At 38.1% G+C, this 23,743-nt stretch overlaps 1 protein-coding gene across 7 annotated transcripts in view; it reads left to right on the top strand.

Annotated features, from left to right (window-relative positions):
- Window positions 1-23,743, top strand: part of KIFAP3 (kinesin associated protein 3) — a 219,611-nt gene that overhangs the window by 5,797 nt on the left and 190,071 nt on the right. The window contains exon 1 of one of the 7 annotated variants that reach the window (XM_077156925.1): window positions 6,503-6,794. The exons of the other annotated variants lie outside the window; for them this stretch is intronic. Within the exon in view, the coding sequence (XP_077013040.1) occupies window positions 6,763-6,794 (32 nt within the window). The 5' untranslated portion in view covers window positions 6,503-6,762. Of the gene's footprint in view, window positions 1-6,502; window positions 6,795-23,743 lie in introns of those variants that run through there. 7 annotated transcript variants of the gene reach the window in all.

Here is a 23,743-nt window from a genome sequence, read left to right as displayed (position 1 = left end):
CTGTCAGGAGGAAATAGGTGTGCAACTACACCATGGAGGTGTTCTAGTTTGCTAGCAGCCAGAATGCAATACACCAGAGATGGATGGGCTTTTAGTAAAAGGGGATTTATTTAGTTAAGAATGTATAATTCTTCAGAGGAAAGGCAGCTGACTTTCAACTAAGGTTCTTTTCTTACATGGGAAGGTGCAGGGCGATCTCTGCTGGCCTTCTCTCCAGGCCTCTGGGTTCCAACAACTTTCCAAGGGGTGATTCCTTTCTGCATCTCTAAAGGCCTGGGCTGAGTTGCAATTGCTACGATGAGGTATGCAGAGCTGCTTGGGCTATGTTGCATTGAGCTCTCTTATTTAAGTTTCCAGCCAATTAAATAAAACATCATTCATTGCAGCAGGCACACCTCCTAGCTGACTGCAGATGTAATCAGCAACAGATAAGCTTCACAGGCCATTGGCTCATGACCACAGCAACAAAGCTAGGCATCTTTACCTGGCCAAACCTAACTACCACAGGAGGTAAAGAAGAATTTTCCTGGAACATAGGAGATCCCCGAGGGCATCTTTTAGTACTACCATGCCCTGTGATTAAAATCAATGGAAAACTTCAACAACCAATTCCAGGCAAGACTACCAATGTCTCTGAAACTTCAGGAATGAAGGTTTGGGTCACCCCACCAAGCAAAGAACCATGGCCAGCTAAAGTGCTTGCTGAAGATAAAGGGAACATGGAATGGATAGTGGAAGAAGGTAGTAATCAATATGAACTATGACCACATAATCAGTTACAGAAACAAGGACTGTAATGTTGTTTTGTCCATGTTATAGTATTTAAGTTGTAAGATATCAAGGTTAAGAATGAATATTACCCAAGGACTTGCACCCCATTCTGGGGAGATTTAATGTGTTTCTGGTTGTATGCAGGACAGTTGAGTATTGTTAGGCAAGGAAAAATGTGTCTTTTAGTGTTTTCTATTTAGAAATTAAACATGGTTAAAGTGATGTGTATAGCTGCTAAGTCGAAAAGGGGTGGACTGCCATGGTCAGGTTCATGCGTCAACTTGGCCAGGTAGTGGTACCCATTAGTCTGATTGGGCAAGTGCTGGCCTGAATGTTGCTATGAGGACATTTCATAGAATTAAATCATGATCATGTTGGCTGCATCCACAGCTGATTCCATTTGTAGTCAACCAAGGGAAGTGTCCTCTACAATGAGTGATGCTTAATCTAATCACTGGAAGCCTTTTAAGGAGGATTCAGAAGAGAGAGGCTCTTTTTCTGCTTCAGCCAGCAAGCCTCTCCTGTGGAGTTCATCCAGACCCTTCATCAGAGTCATCAGCCTCAAAGCCTGCCCTGTGGATTTTGGTCTTTACATTCCCACAGCTATATGAGACACTTTTATAAATTTTATATCTACAGATAGTACCTGCTGATTCTATTTCTCTAGAGAACCCTAATACATCCTCTTAAGAGCAGAAAAAGGCAAAAAGACAGATTCTCTTATACAGCCTCCAGAAAAGAATATAGCCCTGCCAACACTTGATTTTTTTTTATAGATGAGTCCCATTTCAGATTCTGATCAAGAGAATTGTATAACTGGTGTTGTTTTAAACCACTAAGCTTGTGATAATTTTTTTCCACCATGATAAAAACTAATATAGCTGTAGTGTGTTTCATTGTGGATTAAATTTGCATTTCCCTAATGACTAATGAGGTTAAGCATCTTTCCATGTGCTTATTGGCCAGCCATCTGTCTCCTTTTATGAAGTGTTTGTATAAAATGTTCACTGATTTTTAATTAGGTTGTTTGTTTTTATAATTGAATTGTTTGTGTATTATAAAAACAATAACTTTGTCAGATATATTCATAAAAATATAAAAGTACTTTATACTTTTATAAAGTATAAAAAATAAATTAAATAAATAAATAAATAAAATAAAAAAGTACTTTCAGTTCATGATTTGCCTTTTTTTCAATGGTGTTTTTAAACAAATTTTTTAACTTTGATGACATCAAGTCCAGTTATTCTCTTTTTTCTTTATAGTTATTCCTTACTGTATCATATCCAAAATTCATTGCCAACCCAAAGATCAAATAATTTTCCTAGGCTTTTATCTTGAAGTTTTATAGTTTTAGATCTTATGTTTATATATGTGATCCTTTACAATACCTTGTAAAGAAAGGATTACAGTGCATTTATTTCCACATGCATATTCATTTGTCCTAGGACCTTTTGTTACAAAACTATGTTTTCTGAATTAATTTTGGCACCTTTATAAAAATTAATTCAATTGAAATTGGAGGACATACACTTTCCAATCTTAAAACTTATTACAAAGCTACAGTAATCAAAATGGCATGGTACTACAACAAAGACAAACCTATAGACCAATGGAATCAAACTGAGAGTTCAGAAGTCAACCAATGGCCAACTGATATTTGATATAGGAGCAAAGACAAGTGAGAAAGAATAGCCCTTTTAACAAATGGTGCAAGAAAAATTGGATCTCCAATTGAAAGCGAATGAAGGTAGACCCCTATCTCACACCATAAACAAAAACAACTCAGAAGTGGATCAAAAACCTACATGTAAGTGCCAGAACTTTCAAGCATCTAGAAGACAACATAGGGAAGCATCTTCAGGACCTTGTGTTAGGCAATATTTTCTTAGACTTTACACTCAAAGCACAAGCAACAACAACAAATAGATAAATGGGACATCAAAATGAAAAACTTTTGTGCATTAAATGACTTTGTCATGAAAGTAAAAAGATAAGCTACACAACGGGAGAAAATATTTGGAAACTATATACCCCATAGGGGCATTTTATTCTCAATGTACCCTCATACCTGAAATGTTTACTAAATAATTTCCAAGGCTTCACATTTTCACCAACACTTTCTATTGCCAGACTTAAGTTTTGCCACCCTGATAGTGTGAAATAGTATTTTTTGTGATCTTATGTAGCATTTTCCTGATTACTATTAAGGCTAAGCATCTTTTAATGTTTTGTTTCTTCTGGCTATCATTATTTCCTCTTTTTCTTTTTTTCTGTCATTTTCCCATTAGTCTGTCATTTTCTTTTTTATTCATATAAGATCTCAAATTAGTCTAATATCAGTCCTTTATTAGTTTTTATGTGTGTGTTGGTTTGAAAGAATTATGAATCCTAGAAAAGCCATGTTTTAATCCTGACCCATCTTGTGGAGGCAGCCATTTCTTTTAATCCCTATTCAGTACTGTAGGTTGGAAACTTGATTAAATTATCTCCATGGAGATGTGACAAACACAATTATGGGTATTAACTTTTGATTAGAGGGAGATGTGACTCCAATCACTACAGGTGGGGCTTGATTAGTTTACTGGAATCCTGTAAAAGAGAAAACACTTTGGAAAAAGCATCACAGCTATGAGAATGTGAGAGCCCACATAGCCAGAGCCCTTTGGAGATGAAGAAGGAAAACTCTCCCGGGGTTGCTTCATGAAACAAGCTGGAAGAGAAAGCTAGCAGATGTCGTCATGTTTGCCATGTGCCTTTTCAGCTGAGAGAGAAACCCTGAACATCAGTGGCCTTCTTGAACCAAGGTATCTTTATCTGGATGCCTTAGATTGGACATTTCTATAGCCTTACCTTAATGTGGAAATTTTCTCAGCCTTAGAACTGTAAACTTGCAACTTAATACATTCCCCTTTTTAAAAGCCATTCCATTTCTGGTATATTCATTCTGGCAGCTAACAAACTAGAGCAATGTGATACAAAATAAGTTATGTTGTGACGTGTCTTCACTTACTTTATTGTGTCTTTGTTGATAATCAGAAGTTCTTAATTTTATTATCAACATTTTATTTTTGGTTGTTCCTGTATCTAGTTTTAAAAATGTGTCCTTAACTAAACATCATAAAGATTGTTTAGATTTACTTCCAAGTGTTTTAAAGTTTTGTTTCTCACAGTTAAATGTTTATTCAATCTTGAATTTTGTATATGGCATGAGGTAGGGATTCAATTTAATTTTGTATATATGCATAACCAGTTGTTACAGCATTATTTATTAAAAATTAATCTTTTACAGAATAATTTTGAAAAGCCACTTCATCATATTACAAGTTTACATATACGCATGGGTCTACTTCTGTTCTCTGTTCCATTGGTGTTGTATTCCTATGCAATACCACACAGAATAACATTATTCTGTTATGATATGTCTTGGGCATGTTCCTCACTCGTTAGAAGCCTCTTCTCCATGTAGTACTTGACTTTAGATGTAACAACTTGGTTAGATTCAGGTTAATGTTTGGCAAAAATATTTCATAGGTGATGTTGTGTACTTCCTATTACACATTGCACACACTATCATGTAATGCCACAGTAACGATGCTGTTTGCTTGTTTAAAATGCTGACAACCAAATCTGGCCATTGTAAGGTAACATTTATTTACCTTTAGAATTACTAAGTAATCTGTGGGGTAAAACTTTGCCAACCTGTGAATATCCTTTCCCCAACAGCAGCAACTCTGAAACTTCAAAACTGTCTATCGTTTTTGTGATGATAACTGTTTATCATTATATATCTCCATTTTCTGTAAAGAAGAGTGTAACCACATCAAGTGGAAGTAAATTACTTTCCAAAGGCAAAATTAAATGCTTAATTTTTGCCTTTAATTATCAATTTTCAGAATAAGGATTTCCGTATAAATTTTTTTTTCTATCTTTTGTTTTGAGTATTATTACAGACTCCTGGATTTTTATTTATTTAATTTGTTAAATTAAGTGCAGTAATTACTCTTTTTGATGTTCAATTTGTCTCAAAATTGACCAGTGCCTTTTTGGTGCTACCGCATTAGTATCTGAGTACTTCTTTACTTCTTACCACAAAATGTTCCAGTTTCATCTCGTACTTTTTCAGGCACAGACTAACAACTTTTCTAGCCCGGTTCTAGTTTCAGTTTATGTGCTTCTTGCTCTGGTTTTTAGTTATCTCTTTCTTTCTGGACCCCTACGCACTCCCCCTACAAGTTCAGGTATGCATTTGTTTTTCAAAACAAATTATTTATTCAGTATTAACTATGGGCCAGATTCTGTTCTGAGGATACAAAAGTGAACAAAACTAACTCTCTGATTTTAAGGACCTTACAGTGCAAGAATACTTGTTATATTAGCTTTGCATTTTAACACAGTTAACATTAATCTGGAAGTCCTAGGTATGCAGTGAAATTTTTAAGGTAATCTAGCTTGCTGTATTGCTGTTAAAGGTTCCTAAATGGTATTTTGTAAACTTTTATGTCAGTTTGCAGAATGAGTATCTGGGAAAAGACAAAAAGTAGGAAGTCCAGTCAGGAAAGATTTCAGTAGTCCAGGTATGAGGTGATAAGTCTAGTAAGGTAGATATGAGAATGGAGAAGAAAAGCAAGATTACAGGAATACCTTGAAGAAAAAAATGATAGAATTGTATAACAGTGTAAGAAAAGGGCATAATCTAAGGGGAGAAATCAAAGTTAGTGTTAATTTTCTTCCCTGGAAGACTGGAAGAATAACTACAACACTGACAGAAATGATGTAGGTGTTATGAATAGAGGGCAGATAAATATATCTTTAGAAGGGTATGAACTATGTTTCTATTTTTAATATTCCACGCAGTCTATTAACATGGTGCTTTTCACATAAAAGATAATTGTATCAACATATTGCATTTGATAAAGACAGTGGAACAACTAACTATGTATTTACATGGCCCAAGGTAACAGGAAATACAGAACTAGAGGAGAGTAAATAAGTGAATTGATTACGGGTGAAGAGAGGGAATAAAGGTACTTTATTTCTATCTCTAGAACCTGGTTTGATGCTTAGCACAAAACAGGACCTCAATTAATATTTATTAATAAATTACCATAAGTCACTGGCATAAATGTGATGCTTGAGCTCATGGAAAGAGATCTGAAAACAGAGGACATTTATTTGCTACGGTACAAACCAGCCCATCTTCCTTATAGCTTGCATTTCCAAAGATTGCATCAGAAGAAGCAATTCCGAATGTACCTTGTGTTGGGGATAATAGTGGAAGAATTTGGGGAAAAAAATGTGTAGTCTAGATTTAAGATAACAAAATGGAAGTGACACCTTCAAGCTGTACCATTTTGTACTAGGGTCAGACTTACGTCCACAAGTGAGAACTTCTCGTTGCAATTAACGCAGCCTAAAATACAAACCTCACCTCACAAGTTTTAGCCAAAGGCTGGACTGCTTCATAGCATTCTCTAATTGAAAGGATAACGGATTTCCCTTTCCTCCTTTGAAGCTAAGGACCTGAAATTTCAATTCTGCACACTGGGATAATGCTTTCCATCTCCATCCTCAAGGGGGCGATGACCAAGGGACCCGTCAACCACAGACTCAAATCAGCAGGAAAACCTCCACGCTCCGCTCCCGGCGCGTCGCATTAGTCTCAGAGGCCAGCGCTTTATTACTGAGCCTGCGCACACTGGTGTTGCTGAGGAGACGCATGCGCCTTGAAGAAGCCCGGCAGAGGAGGATTCTGGGCGGGTCCCGGCAGCTGCAGTATTTTGGGGCCCAGGAGCTGTGGGAGGAGCTGGTGGCCTCACCGTGGTAACCTCAGTGCCACCGCTGCCGCCGTCGCCGCCCCGCCTTACAGGCTCCAGGACTGTCATCGCCTTTAGGTGTGGGGGTGCTCTGGCCACCGCCCAAGAAATAGCCCCACCGGCCTCCCTCAGATACCCCTAGCCCTCCCCCTCCCACGCCGCCGTCGCCGCCGCCATGCAAGGGGAAGACGCCAGATACCTCAAAAGGTGACTCCTCAGGGTTCCATCCTACCTTGCCTGCCGGGGCCTGAAGATGTTCTTGGGTTGGCTCTGAGGTGTCACTGGGCGAAGCTAGAAGCTTAAAAGTGAGGTTGGGAGGAAGGGGGAGAAGTCACAGAAAAGGGAGGGAATAGGTGAATCGGGAAAATGAAGAAAGGGTCCTTCACAGGCCCGAGGTCCTCGAGCCCCTTACTAGGCTCGGGGAGCCCTGATGGCGCAGAGATTAATTTCTTTGCTACATTGTTGGGAGCGGGAGGGGGGTGGGGGAATGGTGGTAAACCGCGTCCTCTTTAAAAAAAAAAAACCTCCCGCCGGGATTCTCCATTTTCCCCTATTATCCCGGTGTGAGCCTGGGACGGAGTCGTCTTTTGCCTCCAGTTTCTGTCTCCTGTTTGGGGTTCACCGCCCTGGGGTTTTGTAGTGATCGAGAGGAAAGAAGTATTTATGTGCTTTACAGCCTCTTTCTGCCTTTCGTGTCCATTTCATCCATTTGACTGTCATACATACAATGTAATTTTTGTAGGAGATTCATAATTATTGAGAGGTTTGTATTGGAAATTGAGGTGGAACCGGCCATAATTTTTTTAATTTAAAAATATTTGTTGATTCAATTACTCTTTAAAGAAAATTGTAATCTGTTTTTTTTTTTTTTTTTTTTTGACTCTTGTCAAAGATAAGAGCTTCCCTCCTTAGAATGACTGGACCAAGAGTTAGCAGTGATCCAACAGAAAAAAAGTCTTTTAGGCCTCTCCATTTTTGGCTAAGTCTCTGTCACTGATGAGGTCTATAACCTGTCAAAGTCACTTGTATTCTTTTGGGCATATTTTCTTCATCTGAAAATGGGACAAATATTACCTTTTGAGAGGTATAAGGACCAAATGTGAAAATACTTTTAAAAGATAAAACATGCATGTAAGGTGGTGGTGTTATTTGAATTCGAATATATTTTTATTGAATAAAATTATTCTGCTTGGCAGGACCCTGATCATCAGAGAAAGATCCTCCAAGCATTAATAAACTCCAAAAGAAATTCAAGCAGTTGTAAAAAAAAATAAATAAAAAACCAACTGGACTGTCTTTGCAGGACTGAGGCATGTATTGCCTGTTCTCATTTTATGTATAACTATTATCTGAAACTGGTAAATAGTCATTCTTTATCTGTAAAAAAGAAAAAAATATGAATGTTTATACCAAGTATATGTTCAGTATTGATTTCCTAGCTGAATTTTGCATACATTTATCTTTTTAAAAACCTTAATTGAAGCATTTTATAACAGAAGAAAATAAACTCATTCAATTTTAAATTCAAGTTGTTCTAGAGCAAAGAATCCTTATAAAATTCTCATTCCAATCCACAAGGGGTTGACCAGGGAGCTAGCCACTCAACCACCGACATGTGCCATGTGCCAGAAGGTAGTTTTCTTAGGATTATTATACCAGTGTTTTGTACCTTTAGGCATACTATGATTTGTAGGTCTCAACCTATTGCTTACTATAAAAGGCATATTAAGTAAATTAAAAAAAAATTAAACTGAAGGTTACTGTAGTGTTTGAAATAAATGGTCAGATTGTGGAAAGGTTGAAAAATATTTCTTAATTTTGTCTAACTTTGATAATCTAAAGAACAAAATGTTTGCATTTTTTGCGTTTGGATTAGAAGAATACAGCTGACAGACACTGATACAAGCCTGATGGACAGGCAGTGGTACAGATGTTTGGCAGAACCTTCCATTTTAAATATTGGTTCTTTGATAGTGTTCCTTTTGGAATATCTTGACTTTTTTTCCTTATTAGAGAAGTTGTGGGTTTGCAGAACAGTCATGCATAAAACACGGGACTCCACCACTAACACCTTGAATCAGTGTGGAACATTTGTTACAAATGATGATAGAACATTTTTATACTTGTACTGTTGATTAAAGTCCATGGTTTAATTTTGGATTCACTGTGTAGTATAGTTCCATGAATTTTAGTTTTAGTTTTAGTTTTTATTCTGTTACTATATATACAATCTTACATTGTAATATTTTGGCTTTTAATAAGTCAGCTGTATGTTTTCAATCTAATTGACTCCTATTTGAATTTCAGTGGTTTAACTGTCACTGAAGAATCTTGTCTCTTTGTACGCATACGTAATATTCGTATATGTATGCATATGTAATATTTGTGTATGTTTACATGTGTAATAGATTGTAGAACCTGATATCTAGGGTTTCATTTTTTGTTTTGCTACCAGTTAGTGTTTTGATTCAGTAGCACTGAATCAGTAAGTAGTGTATGCCTGGCATTGTTCTGGTCACTGGGGATATGACAAAATAAGTCATATCCCTAGTGAGATGTAGTAATAAATATATTTTCCTGAGGGGAAGGAAATGTTTCCTTGAGGGATTTTACAGTTTAATGTAAGCTGAAATCTGTAGGATGAAAAGGAGTTAGCTATGTGAGAAGCTGGTTACAGAAAGTGAAGACAGACCAAGAGAACATTATATGACAACGTCCTAAATTAGAAAGAAATATGGTACTTTGGAGGAAAAGAGAAAGCTGGACCACAGAAATGAGAAGAGCTATGTGTGATGAGACAGTATAGATTAGTGTGATCCTAATAATATATGGAGTATTATATATGACTGAATTTTAGATTTTATTCTAAGAGCAGTAGGAAGTCATTAAAGGATTTTATGCAGAGAAATGGTATGGTCTTAGTTTTTGAAGTGATTACTCTGGCTGTTACTGCAATTGATTGCATTAATTCAGTTGACAGTTGATTTGGCTTAAACTAGGTAAAGTGGCAGTGAAGGTAAAGTGAAATGGTTATTTTTAGGAGGGGGCATATTTTTTAACTTAATTATTGATTAGATGTGGCAAACATGGTAGAGGAGGAGTTAACAGTGAGTCTCAGGCCAATGAATTAATTTAGAATTTGTTTAGGTGGTATTATACACTAAAGTAAGAGAAACAAAGTTTTGAGGGATGTAGAGATCAGAAAGGGATGTAGAGATGAGAAAGGGAAATGGTTGATTTCTTAGAGGGTACTTCAGTATGAATAGTTTATCTTTCTGCTTCATTTTATAAAATATTGCTAGTGGTAAGAATTTCTCATCAGCTGATAATTTTGAGTTTCTGAGGAGGTCTGGTAAGTTTTGAACAAATTGAAAGACAACACAAAGAGGGCTAAAATATCTTGCTTATTATTGATAAAGATTAGAGTTGGAGAATATAGTGTAGATCTGCAGGCAAGAACATCTGTTGAAACTTAATTTAAGGATTATACTGATGCAGTCCTGGGCAATGGGCTTCCCTTCCTTCAAATAGCAGGTGACCTTCCCCTATCACCACCTACACTGCACTCAACAAGGAAGACTTAGGAGAGATCTATTCTCTGTATGTAGGGCTGTTCCTATGAGGACAAAGGGAGGAATTCATTTATTTCTCTTAGGGTGAAGGAAGTAAAAGGTGGTAGAGAGGCCAGGAATGCTAAAATAATTTTCTTCCACATGGAAGGAAGTAGTAGTGGGGCAGAGTATAACTCCTGACCGCCAGTATATAAAATAACCATAAAAATCAGTAAGATTGTTCAACTATTTTGAATTATGAATACAAAGAAATGAGGATGTCTAAATTAAGGGAATTATTTGCTGTAAATTGTTTGCTTTTAGTTGTCTCATTTCTTCAGTTATTTTTTATTTTGAATCATGTTTGGTACTGTTTCCACTTCCTCCCTCAATTTACTCTATCTTGTTTGGCACTATGAAATATATTTAAAAGTAACTTTGTGGACATCTTGCTTCATATTTATTGAGTCTTCCAGCAGTTTTAGGCTTTGGACAGTACAAAAGTGAAAAGAAAGCATAGGCCCTGTCTTCCAGTTATGGTCTGATTAGGAAAATAAAGACGTGCATGGCCATAATTCATGGAAAAATATATAGAAACCAACAGCTTTATGGAATCAGGAAGAGAGTTTATAGCTGAATAGGAAGATCAAAGAAAACTTTGTAAAAGAGATAGGCCTTGAAGAAGGATAGTTCTTCTATTTGATAGTTCAGTAAATGAAATATGTTATTTGAAGTTGGAGAAGTGCATGTTTTGTGGGGAAAGGTGGATGGTTAGAAAGGCTGAATATAGGGCGTGATGTATTTCTTGGAGCAGGAGTTTGTACATTTTTTAGTAGAGGATGACTAAAGGTTTTTGAGCTGAAAGAGATGGCACAATCAAAAGTTTAATCTATTTTAGACAATTTGGGGTTGTAGTGCTTATCTTTTGCTGCTTTGCTGTTCATATTCTGGTTGTTGGTAAACGTCACAGTGCTTTTAAGGTATTATCTGTGAAACTATCATGACCTTTTATTTCTTTGTCAGGACTGTTATGTGTTTCATTTAAAATCCGAAGAGAAAATATTCAGTCTCAAGGCTATTTCCTTAGCTTTACTGAATTTCTTTTTGGTTTTCTTCAGTATATAATTTTATTTTAGAAAAAAATTGGGCAATTTGTGTGCCTCCCAAGAAAATTTGCCTGCTGTAGAGGACTGATATACTTTTCTTTAAAAAAATTTTGTTAATGTGAAATATACCCACATAAAGGTAATATAAACCATAAATGGCTTAGAGCATTATTGCAAAGCAAACATCCATGTAATTAGCTTGGTAGTTAAACTCTCTTTTAGTAGTTAACGTAAAGATTCCAATGTTCAATAGACTAATCAAAGTTGACTGTTACTTAGTACTTTTAGTCTCTTCTTAGATAGTACTTTAATTCTGTTTCCACACCACCATAGAATGTTTCCCTACTTCATGAATTCCATGCTCTTTTTACCATATATTTTAAGTATAAAAACATTAAATTTCACAAAATAGTATTATTGTTTATTGTTAAGTAAATCAGTTGGATTTACTCATATTGACCCAGTTTTTTCTTTGCTCTTCAGTCTTGTATGCCTGATTTGCTTTCTGGGATCATACTCCTTCATATTGAAGAACACCTTTTAGTATGTCCTTTATGCAGGACTGCTGGTGATACTGTTTGTTTTATTTCTTTGTCTGCATATATATGTATATTACATGTATATATATTCTTAAAGGAAGAAAGGTATAGAATTTTAGATTGGGAGTTACTGTCTTTCAGCATTCTGAAAACACTCTGTTATGTTCTAGATTCAGTTTTTTTTTAATCAAGAAATCAGTGTCAATGTTTTTGTTGTTCCTTTGCAGATAATGCTTTTATCTGATTAGTTTTACCAATTTTTCCTGTATCTTTTTGTATAGTTTTTTTATGTTACACATATGTATCATTTTCTTTGAAATCATCCTGCTTGAGGTTCATAAGTTTTCTGAATCCATAACTTAATGCCTTTCATAGGTTTGGAAAATTCTTAGCCAATGTTTTATTTATTTATTTATTTATTTTGCATTTTTATTGTGGTAAAATACACATAACATGAAATATACCCCAAAGCCAATTGAAATTATACAATTTAGTATCATTAAATATAGTCACAATGTCATGCTCCAGAACTTTTTTTATCACCCTTAACAGAAATCCTATACCCATTGTTTTGGTTTGCTAAAGCTGCTGGAATACAGTATACCAGAAATGAAATGGCTTTTATAAAGGCAATGTATTACAAGTTTACAGTTCTTAGACCTTGAAACTGTCTAAATTAAGGTGCCAACAAGATGTTACCTTCACTCAAGAAAGGCTGATGCGGTATGGGGCACCTCTGTGAGCTGGGAAGGCACATGGCTGGCATCTGCTAGTTCCTTGTTCCTAGGCTTCATTGCTTTCAACCTCTGTTTCCTGTGGGGGGTTCTTCACTTGGCTTCTCCAGGGCTTGCTTTCATCTCGTGGCTTCCCTTGGCTCTCTGTGTGTTCTGGCTTGCTTAGCATCTCATGGGAGGGTGCAAGGTGACATCTGCTGGGCTCTGCCCATGTCTAGGCATCTGGTCTCTGTCGACACTCCAGGCGTCTCCAAACGTCTATGTCTCTGTCAGGTTTGAAGGAACTGTTCTCAAAGCATCTGCATCTGAAGTTTCTCCAAAATGTTTCCTCTTTTAAAGGACTCTAGTAAAATAATCAAGACCCACCTTGAATGGATGAAGTCACATCTCCATCTAATCAAAAGGCCACACCTACAACTAGATGTGTCACTTTTCCATGGAAACAATCCACTCATAGTTTCCCTGGCCTAAACAATAGGTCTGACCCCACAGGATTGGATCAGGATTAAAATATGGCTTTTTCTGGGGTACAGAATAGTTTCAAACTGGCACACCCATTAAGCAGTAAGTCTCCATTGTCCCCTTGCCACCACACTCCTAATAGTCACTAATCTGCCTTATGTCTTCATAGGCATATGTCTTCACCTATTCTGGCCGTTCATATAAAGAAGGTCATATAACATGTGGCCTTTTGTGTCTGGCTTCTTTCATCTACCCTACGGTTTTTGAGTTTCATCCATGTTGTGCACTTACCAATACTTCATTTCTTATTATAGCTGAATAATATTTTATTATATGAATGTGCCAAGTTTTGTTTATCCATTCATCTGTTGATGGACATTTGGTTTGTTTCCAACTTCTGGCTATTGTGAATAAAACTGCTTTGAAATGTCATATATAAATTTTTGTTTGAACACCTGTTTTCAGTTCTTTTAGGTATATAACTAGGAGTAGAATTTTTGCTGGGCCATATGGTAACTCTGTGTTTAACTTACTGAAGAACTACGAAACTGTTTTCCACAGTGCTTGAACCATTTTATAGTCCCACCAGTATAATATGAAGGTTCCAACTTTTCCGCATCCTTGTCAACACTCCTTATTTTCCATTTTTTTCTCTTCCTTCCTTCCTTCCTTCTTTCCATCCTTCCATCCTTCCTTCCATCCTTTCATCCTTCCATTGTAGTGAGTGTGAAATGGTATTGGTTGAGGATTAAGTCATGTCTCTCACAACCGGCAAAAGACATACATATCCAAGTCTTAACTCCAGGTCCTGAGGGTATGATCCCATTTGTAAACAGGATGTTTAGATATGTTACTAATTAAGGTGAATCAGAGAGTGCACATGTACCTATGTGTAAACAGGATCTTTAAAAATGCTTTAAGTAGGGTTTGGCTAAACTGAAGGAGGATAGGCTTTAGTCATATAACTGAATTCCTTATAAGCAAAGGATATTGGTAAGGAAAGTAGAATCCAGAGGAAGTACACAAAGACAATTGCCGTTTGACAAAGGATTGCCAGAAAGCTATTAACGGACTGTTACAGACAGAGGAAGTACACAAAGACTATTGCCATTTGACAGAGGATTGCCAGAAAGCTGTTAACAGACTGTTACAGACTTTGGAGAAAACATGGCCTTGCTGACACCTTGATTTTGGACTTCTAGCCTCCCAAACTATGAGACCATAAATTCCTGTTGCTTAAGCTAAACTTATTGTGTGGTATTTGTCATAGCAGCCCTAGCAAAATAAGAGAGTATCTCATTGTGGTTTTGTTTTGCATTTCCCTAATGATCATCTTTTCATATGCTTATTGGCTATTTGTACATCTTGGGAAGGATGTCTGTTTAAATCCTTTGTTCACTTAAAAATTGGGGTACTTGTCTTTTTGTTGTTGTGTTGTAAGATTTCTTTTTATATTCTGGAAACCAGATCCTTATCAGATATATGATTTCCAAGTATTTTCTCCCAGGTGTGGGCTGTCTTTTTACTCTCTTTGTAGTATCTTCTGATGCATACATTTTTAATTTTGAGTAAGTCCAGTATATCTATTTTTTTCTTTTGCTGCATGTGCTGTTGGTGTCATTGACAAATCCAAAATCATGGAGATTTGTTCTTCTGTTTTATGAGTTTTATAATTTTGGCTCTTAAATTTCAGTCTTTTATCCATTTTCAGTCAACTTTTATATATGGTATGAAGTATGGGATTAGCCTTTATTCTTTTACATGTGGATATCCAGTGGTCCCAGCACCATTTATTGAAGAGACTGTTCTTTCCCTTGCTGAATGGTTTTGGCATCTGTTTTACCTTGTAAGCTGCTGGAATGCAGTATACCAGAAACAGAATGGCTTTTAAAAAGGAAATTTAATAAGTTACAATTTTACAGTTCTAAGCATATAAAAATGTCCAAACTAAGGCATCCAGGTAAAGATACCTTAATTCCCAAAAGGCCGCCTCTGTCAGCTGGGAAGTCATGTGGCTAACATCTGCTGATCCCTTGCTCCTGGGCTCTGTTGCTTTCAGCCTCTGTTCTTGTGAGCGTTCCTCACTTTGCTTTTCTGGGGCTGGGTTTCATCTCTTGGCTTCCCTTGGTTCTCTCCAGGTTCTGGTTTGCTTAACATCTCATGGTGACATCTGCTTATCTGCAAGCATCTCCAAACATCTGTGTCTCTGTTCTCTAAGTGTTGGCATATGTAGCTTTGCTCTTTCTAAAATGTTTCTTCTTTTAAAGGACTCCAGTAAACTAATCAAGACCCACCTGTAATGGGTGGAGGCATATCACCATCTAATCAAATGGTCACACCCACAATTGTGCATGCCACATCTCTGTGAAGATAATATAAAGTTTCCACCTGCAGTATTGAATCAGGATTAAAAGAAATGACTGTCCCCACAAGATAGGATCAGGATTAAAACATGGCTTTTGCTGGGCTACATGGACACACCGTCCTTGTTGGAAATCAGTTGGTCATAGATTATGATTTTATATCTGGACTCGCGGGTTTATTTTGTTGATCTATATGTCTATCATTCTGCTCTCGATTACTGTAGCTTTGTAGTGAGTTTTGAATCAGGAAGTATGAGTCCTCCAACTTTGTTCTTTTTTGATATTGTTATTGCTGTTCAGGATCTCTTGTATTTCTATATACATTTTAAGATCACCTTTTCCATTTCTGCAAAGAAGGCTGTTGAGATTTTGGTCAGGATTGTATTGAATCTGTGGATTGCTTAAGGGATTATTACCATTTTAACAATATTTGATCTTCCAGTCCATGAAAATGAGATGTCTTTCTATTTCCTTTGGGGTATTATTTAATTTCTTTCAGCAGTGTTTTGTAGTTTTCAATACAAGAGTTGCACCTTGGTTAAATTTATTCCTAAGTAATTTACTGTCTTTGTTGCTATTGTAAGTAGAATTGTTTTCTTAATTTCCTTTTTAAATTAATTGTTTAGAGTTTTTAGAAATACAGTTGATTTGGGGTGTTCATCTTGTATCCTGCAAGCAACTTTGCCCAATTTGTTAGTTCTTATTGTGTGTATAGGGTTCGTTAGATATAAGATCATGTCATCTATGATTAGTGAGGGTTTTACTTCTTCCCTTCCAATTTGTATGTCTTTTATTTTTCTTGCCTATTTGCTCTGGCAAGAACTTCCAGTACAGTGTTGAACAACAGTGATGAAAGCAGGCAGCCTTGTATTGTTCCCAATTTTAAGGAAAATTTTTCAGTCTTTCATCATTGAGCTAGCTGTGAATTTTTCATGTATGGCCTTTGTCATGTTGAGAAAATTTCTTAATTCTTCACTCAAGAAAGGCCAGTGAAGTTCAGCATTTCTCAACTGGAAGGGCACATGGCAAAGTCTCCTAGCTTTCTCTCCTGGCTTGTTTCATGAAGCTCCCCGAGGGGTGTTTTCCTTCATCTCCAAAGGTCTCTGACTGCATGGGTTTTCATGACTCTAAAGCTTTTTCCAAAATGGTTCCCTCTTAAAGGGCTCCAGTAAGCAACCCACCCACCTTGAATGGGTGGAAACACAACTCCATGAAACCATCCAATCAAAAGTTATCACCCACAATTGAGTGGGTCACATTTCCATGGATAATCTAAAGCTCCCACCCAGCAATATTGAATGAAGGTTAAAGGACATGGCTTTTCTTGGTTACATAAGAGATTCAAACTGGCAAAGAAGAGATACCTTGGCAATGCCCCACACCACTCAACAACTAGAAATTTTTTCAATAAGGTGGAACGCCCCTGTATTTTTCTTGGATTTATCACCCATCCCTTGACCCACAAATGTCTTACCAATAAGTCTAGAGTAGTTGCTACTTCTTGCTCACTAGGTTCAATCAGCATGATATCATTAATATAATGGACCAGTGTGATGTCTTGTGGGAGGGAGAAACAATCAATATCCTTGCAGACAAGATTGTGATATAGGGCTGGAGAGTTGATACATCCCTGAGGCAGGTCAATACTGTTGGCCTTGTCAGCTGAATGCAAACTGTTTATAGTGGTCCTTACTGACAGCTATTGAGAATAAAGCATTTGCCGGATCTGTACCTGCATAGCAGGTATCAGGCAATGTGTTGATTTGCTAAAGCAATGATACTACATCTAGGACAGCAGCTACAATTGGAGTCACCACCTGGTTAAGTTTACAATAATCCACTCTCATCCTCCCAAGTCCCATCTGTTTCCCACATGGGCCAAATAGGAGTGTTGAATAGGGATGTGGTGGGAATCACCACCCCTGCATCCTTCAAGTCCTTAAGAGTGCCACTAATCTTTGCAGTTCCTCCAGGAATACAGTATTGCTTCTGATGCACTATTTTGCTAGGTAGGGGCAGTTCTAGTGCCTTCCACTTGGCCCTTCCTACATACTAGCCCTAACGTCATGAGTCAGAGAACCAATGTGGGGATTTTGCCAGTTGCTGAGTATGTCAGTTCCAATTATGGATTCTGGAACTGGGAAAATGACCACAGAATGGACCTGGGAATCCGTTGGATCCACTATAAGATAGATCTGAGCTAAAACTCTATTGATCACCTGACCTCCATAAGCTTCTACTCTGACTGGTGGACCAGAATGACATTTTGGGTCTCCTGGAATTAGTGTCACTTCTGAGCCAGTGTCTCATAATCCATGAAATATCTGATATTTCCTTTTCCCCAGTGCATAGTCATCCTGGCATAAGCCATAAGTCTCCTTGGGAAAGGCTGGGAGGAAGGTTAACTGTAAATTTTGGCAGTGTAAAGGGTCCTTCCCCAAGACTCTACCCCCATTCAAGAGGCTCTGGGTCTGTAAACTTGTCTCAAGTCTGGGAATTGATTAAGGGGCCATGATCTCTCTGTTTTTGTAATCCAAATTAGACTTCTGTTCATTTGACCTAGAATTCTGCTTATACAGCTCAGTCAAGAATTTAGTGGACTGCCCATTTATTTTACTTCCATTTATTTTACTGCATGATCTCCTAGCCGACACCACAAGTCTTTGCATGTCAAATTATTTTGACTGCTGCTTTGAGTCTGCTGTCCATTATGGTGGCCAAACCCACCTTGTCTGTGGTGATTAGTAGTTGCCGTATGGCTTCTGCCACCTTAGAATCTGATCCTCCTTATGAGGATTCCAGCTCAGTTGCAGCAGTTCCCACAGTAATGCTTGATCTACAGAGAAGGGTGACTACAGAGCTCTTTTGGGATGATGGCGCTAGTCTCGCAAATGTATTTCTCAAGGTTCTGGTGAAAAATGTGTCCTCTGGGCACGCCTGCAATGTGTGAGTAGGTCATCATGATAAATCCACTCTAACATTCTCATCTCTCTAATCCTCTGCTTCCCCTCATCTACATTATACCCGGGAAGTTCTTGCATTTTGACCTCAGGTAATGTTGGCCACCTTTGGATCCATGTTTCAGCCAGCCATCCAAACAAACAATTAATGCCCTTCCTAACCCGTTAAGCTACAACACTGAATGCAGAATCTCTGCTTAGTGGGCCCATATCAAATTTAGCTTGACCCAACCTTATATTCCTCTTACCATTATCCCACCCTCTTAATATCCATTACCACACATATTACCCTGATTTCTGTCTATATAGATTGGAAAACTCATGCAGTTCTTTTGAAGTATAGTGTACCTCCTCACAAATCACTGTTTGTACCTCACAAACACTTTGAGGTACAAAATGTTTGTGGCCTGTTGAGACTTTAGTTATAGTTCTTGAAGAAAAGAGGGGCATTGGAGGTTGGTCATGAAAAGAAATAGAAGTGTTTTTCAAGCCAATTCCTCAGGGTATTCCATTACAGTTTCATCTGGTGAAACAGGAATTAGTCACTCCAGAAAGAAGAGTGAGGGGTGTTTCCTCAGGAGAGATGGTTACACATTTAGCAGGAAGTAAAGGTTTAATGTTGTTAGGTGGAAGTTTGATTGCAGACTCCTCTGAGGAGACTGGAGGCTGGGAAGCTGTTTCCTCAGCACAATCTATTACAGGTCTGTGTAGCAAAGGCTCAGCAGATTCCACCGATCCTATCTCTCCATTGCCATCAGTATCAAGCCATATATCACCATCCCCACATTTCAGGATTCCATTCTTTTCCAGTCAAAACATTTGCTTTAAAAACAAGACAAAAACAAAACCCTTGCTTTAACAGTAGACATCCTGCAAAGTTGATGTTTATGTTTATGTTGTAAATCTGCTACTCATACAGTGAGGCAGGCTTTTTGTCTGGTTTTCATAGATCTCAAGTCTCTGGCCACAGGAACTAAGATTTTCTTTCAGGGCACACATGGAAACTTTTATATTGTTCATACGGCACTGAAGTTTCAAATTTGAAGACATCAGCTCATCCCTTTCCTTCATCACTGTGTCCAGCTTACATAACAGCAGCCAGTTAATGTCATTATACCTCTTAATTTCACAAAACTCCATAAAGATATCAGAAACATTATGACCCAGAACCTTGCCTCATGTAAATGTACAATTAGCAGAATCTTATGGTGATGTATTGAGTATCTCTTTTGACAATTCAGCCCATGGACTGTCAGTGCCATCTTGATTATTGGTAACAGAGTCAGAGTTTAGTCAGAGTAGAAAACCAATTATAAAAATCCATTTTTCAGATTCTATCTCTCAAGAGCCCCTCCTAGTTCCAAGCTGTGTTAGTGTTCTCTAGAGAAACAGAACCAATAGGAGAGGCCTGTAAATATGAAATTTATAAAGGTGTTTTGTGTAACTGTAGGAATGGAAGAGTCCAAAATCCACAGGGCAGACTGTGAAGCTGGCAGCTCAAATGAAGGGTCAGGATGAACTCTGCAGGAGAGGCTCTGGCTGAAGGGAAAAAAAAGGCTCTGTTCTTCCTTTAAAGCCTCCAGATGATTGGATTATCTCACTGTGCTAGCTCTGTCTTAGTTGATCTCAGATGTAATCAGCCACAGATTCAATCAACTGATGAGTTAAATCAACCAGCCACAAAATATCCTTGCAGCAGCAGTCAAGCTAGTGCTTGCTTGACCTAACAGAGATAGAGAACACTCCATCCAACAAGAACAGAATATGAGTTCTTCTCAAGTATACATGGTACATTTTCCAAGACAGACTATGTGTTAGGCCACAAAACAAGCCTCAGAAAATTTTCAGAACAGAAATCATAATGCGATGGTTAGGTTCTGGAGTCAACTTGGCCAAATGATTATGCCCATGGTGACGTGCTGGGCTACAAGCATCTCCAAAGTTGACATCTGTGTCAGCCCTGCTATGAAGTTTCTGTTATCAGTTCTGTTGTTTCTGAGGTTTCTCCAAAATACTTCCTCTTTTAAAGGAGTCCAGTTATTAATCAAGACCCACTCTGGCATGGATGGAGTCACATCTCCATCTAATCACAAAGTCACACCCAAATTGGGCATGTCACATCTCTGTGGAGATAATCTAATCAAAAGTTTCCAACCTGTAGTGTTGAAAAAGAATGAAGAGAAACGGCCGCCCCCGTAAAGCTGGCCAGCTGCCAGAGTAGGCTGCAATCATGTAGGAGTTCACTCACCCCTTCTTTCCATCCCAATATCTCTGCATTTTCATTCAGGGGCTCCCTAGGTAGGGTGAAGACCCTCTCTCATCATTCACAGTCTAGAATTACTATCCCAGTCATTTTTCAGTCCTTTCTTTTGGTGTTGCATGGAGCAGGGATGAACTTAGCCTCTCCTATTCTGCCTTCTTCCCAGAAGTCCAGATCCTTTTTTTTCTCTAGTACATTTTTTATTTGGTCTGTAGCATCTTTAGTCTCTGTGGTATCTGCTATTTTTCTATTTATTCATTCAAATTCCTCTTTATGCTGTTCTAATGTCTTCTTGTGCTCCTTTATGTCATTAGCCATCCCATTTATTTTATTTTATAGAGTTATATGAACATCTTCGATTAGTTGTTCTAAAGTCTGTGTCTTCTCCAGTGTTTTAATTTGGTTATTAGGCTGGGCTATATCTGTCTGCATCTTTCTATGTTCAGTGATCTTCTGTTGTCTTCACAGCATGTAAATATCTTAATTGCTTTACTTTGTAAGTTGATTTCCTTTGGTAGTCTGAAGCTTGTATTTGCAGGATAGATGTGGAGAAGGATGTGGGGCATGGGGTAGGGCACAACAGTGCAGTGATGCATTGCAATGCAAGTATAGGCACAGGGTGGGGACCCTATGCTGGTGCCTTTGAGCATGGGATGTGGGTCTTGGGGTTGTAGAGGTGCAGTGCAGGGGCTGTGGGTGTGTGGTGCAGCTCAGGCAGATCTTGGAGTGCAGAAGCAGGGTGCAACGTGGGGGACAGTGAGGTAGAATGTTCCTAGTCCTGTTTTCCCCATCCATGCACTCCTGTGGGCTCCAGGCTTCCATTTGGAAAGGGACATATTAGGTTGTTTGTACCAGCTGGTGGTTTCTGGTTCTGAGTCTCAATTCTGCAGCTTTTGCAACTAGGGCCTCCCTGTGTGGTATAGAAGACCTTCCCAGGTCACTTACATCCTGGAATCGCCGTCTCAGTCACGTTCCTGTCCCTTTTCTAGCTGTTCTTTGGAGCAGGGGTGAACTGACATATCCTATTTGGCCATCTTCCTGGGACCCTCTGTTCCGCCATCTTCCTGGAACCCTGAGTGCAGTCCTTTTGCAGTATTTTGTGCTGTCTGACTTAAAAAGCCTTGGTGGGTTTTTTTTTTTTTTCTCATCAGCCCTACCTCCTCTCTGCCAGGGCAAAAATTCCTAGTACCTTTGACGCTTATTCCAGGTTTGTTTGTGCTGGGGCCTATTTTCAGTAGTCAAAATTTGTTAATTAATTCTGCAAATGGAGTTTGGTTGAGCTAAGCCCTTGCTGCTAGTAGAGTCTGTTTACTTTCCCCTTAGGGAAGTAGCCTGCCATGCCCGTGGCAGAGGGGCACCAGCCTCCAAGGCTAGGGGGACTTAAAGTTTTTTGTGTGGTCTTAGCTGGTCCAGCTTGTCTAGACTGCTATTATGCTCTATGTCCGGTCACTGATGTAGCCCCAACAGTTGTTTGTACTGTTCCTGGCTATTTGCTAGTTGCTCTGACCAAGCCTCCACAGATTTCTCCTTCATTATGAAAAAATAGTTTTGCCAAGTATAGAATTCTTGGTAGACTTTCTTTTTTCTTTCAGCACTTTAGATATTTCATTCCATTGCCTTCTTGCCTTCATGGTTTCTGATGAGAAAAAGGCTGTTAATCTTTTTGATAATCCCTTGTACATGATTGTGTTTTCTCGCCATGATCTACATCTGCTTTCAAGATTCTCTCTTTATCCTTAACTTTATTGTACTTGGAATTTCTTGAGCTTTTGGATGTGTAGATTCAAATGTGGGAGATTTTATCAAATTTGGGAGGTTTTCAGCCCATTACTTAAATATTTTCTGTCCCGCTTTCTCTTTACTCTCTTCTTCTGACACTCCTATTATGCACATGTTCACACATGTGATCATATTACACAGGTCTCTTTTGCACTGCTCATTGTTCTTCATCCTTCTGCTCTTCACACTGGATAATTTCATTCAACCTGTCTTCAGGTTTGCTGATTCTTTTCTGCTCAAATCTGTTGTTGAACCCCTGTAGTGGCTTTTTTTCATTCATTATTGTATTTTTCAGTTCCATATTTTTATTTGGTTTCTTTTTAAAAATCCCATCTCTGCTGATGTTTTCTTTTACTGAGGCATTGTTTTCCTTTAATTCTGTTCCTGGTTTTTACTATTTGACTATATTTGAGACAATTGATTTGAAGTCTTTTTCTAGGAAGTCCATATCTGTCCTTCCTCAGGGATAGTTTCTGTTAATTTCTCTTTTTCATGTGGATGAACCATACTTCATTACTTTTCTGCATACTTCATAGTGTTTTTAAAATAACATACCATTATATGTAGTTTGAACAATAGGGTATTTTGGATAATATAAAGTGAAAAAAGAGAAAATAGAAAAGCAAAAAGAAGATAAAGGAAAAAATACTGTCCTGGTCATTGCAGATTGGCTCTGTAGTGTGCACTCCTTCAGCTCTTAACTAGGCTGGGATGTTTACAACTTCCTGCTTGTGCTGAGCCTAAAAGATGTGACAGGTGTGAAATCTTATGGTCTTCGCAAGTCTTTTCTGAGCATCCCTCCTTGTGCTTTCTAGGTTCCCCTGAATATGAGGTAGCTTTTCAAATTTCCAATTCACTACAAAAATCTCACTGCCTGGTTTTCCTCCCTATGCTTTCAGCATATCTATTGTTGACCCAACTGCTGTTTTTTACCCCTAGGCAGTAGTGGTTTGTTTTTTGGTTACCATTGTTTTTGAAAACCATGAAGCACTGTGATAGAATTCCCAAAGTTAGACAAAAGAAAGGGAAGCCCCTAGCAGCAGACTTTGGGGAAACTCCAATCAGTTCTTATGCTGGTTTGAAAGGATGTATGTCCCTTAGAAAAACCATGTTTTAATCAAAATCCCATTTCATAAAGGTAGAATAATCCCTATTCAATACTGTATGTTTGAAACTGTAATCAGAGCATCTCCCTGGAGATGTGATTTAATCAAGAGTGGTTGTTAAACTGGATTAGGTGGAGGTGTGTCTCCACATTTGGGTAGGTCTTGATTAGTTTGCTAGAATCCTATAAAAGAGGAAACATTTTGAAGAAAGCTAGAGACTCACAGAGAGCAGAGAATACTGCAACACTACGATGCGTAGTCCACTAGCCAGTGGCCTTTGGAGGTAAAGAAGGAAA

This window comes from Tamandua tetradactyla, chromosome 4, assembly GCF_023851605.1.
Source record: "Tamandua tetradactyla isolate mTamTet1 chromosome 4, mTamTet1.pri, whole genome shotgun sequence".
In the NCBI taxonomy this organism is placed as follows: Eukaryota; Metazoa; Chordata; class Mammalia; order Pilosa; family Myrmecophagidae; genus Tamandua; species Tamandua tetradactyla.
The sequence above is the reverse complement of the archived record's forward strand: the minus strand, read 5'-3'. Positions and strand labels throughout refer to the sequence as shown.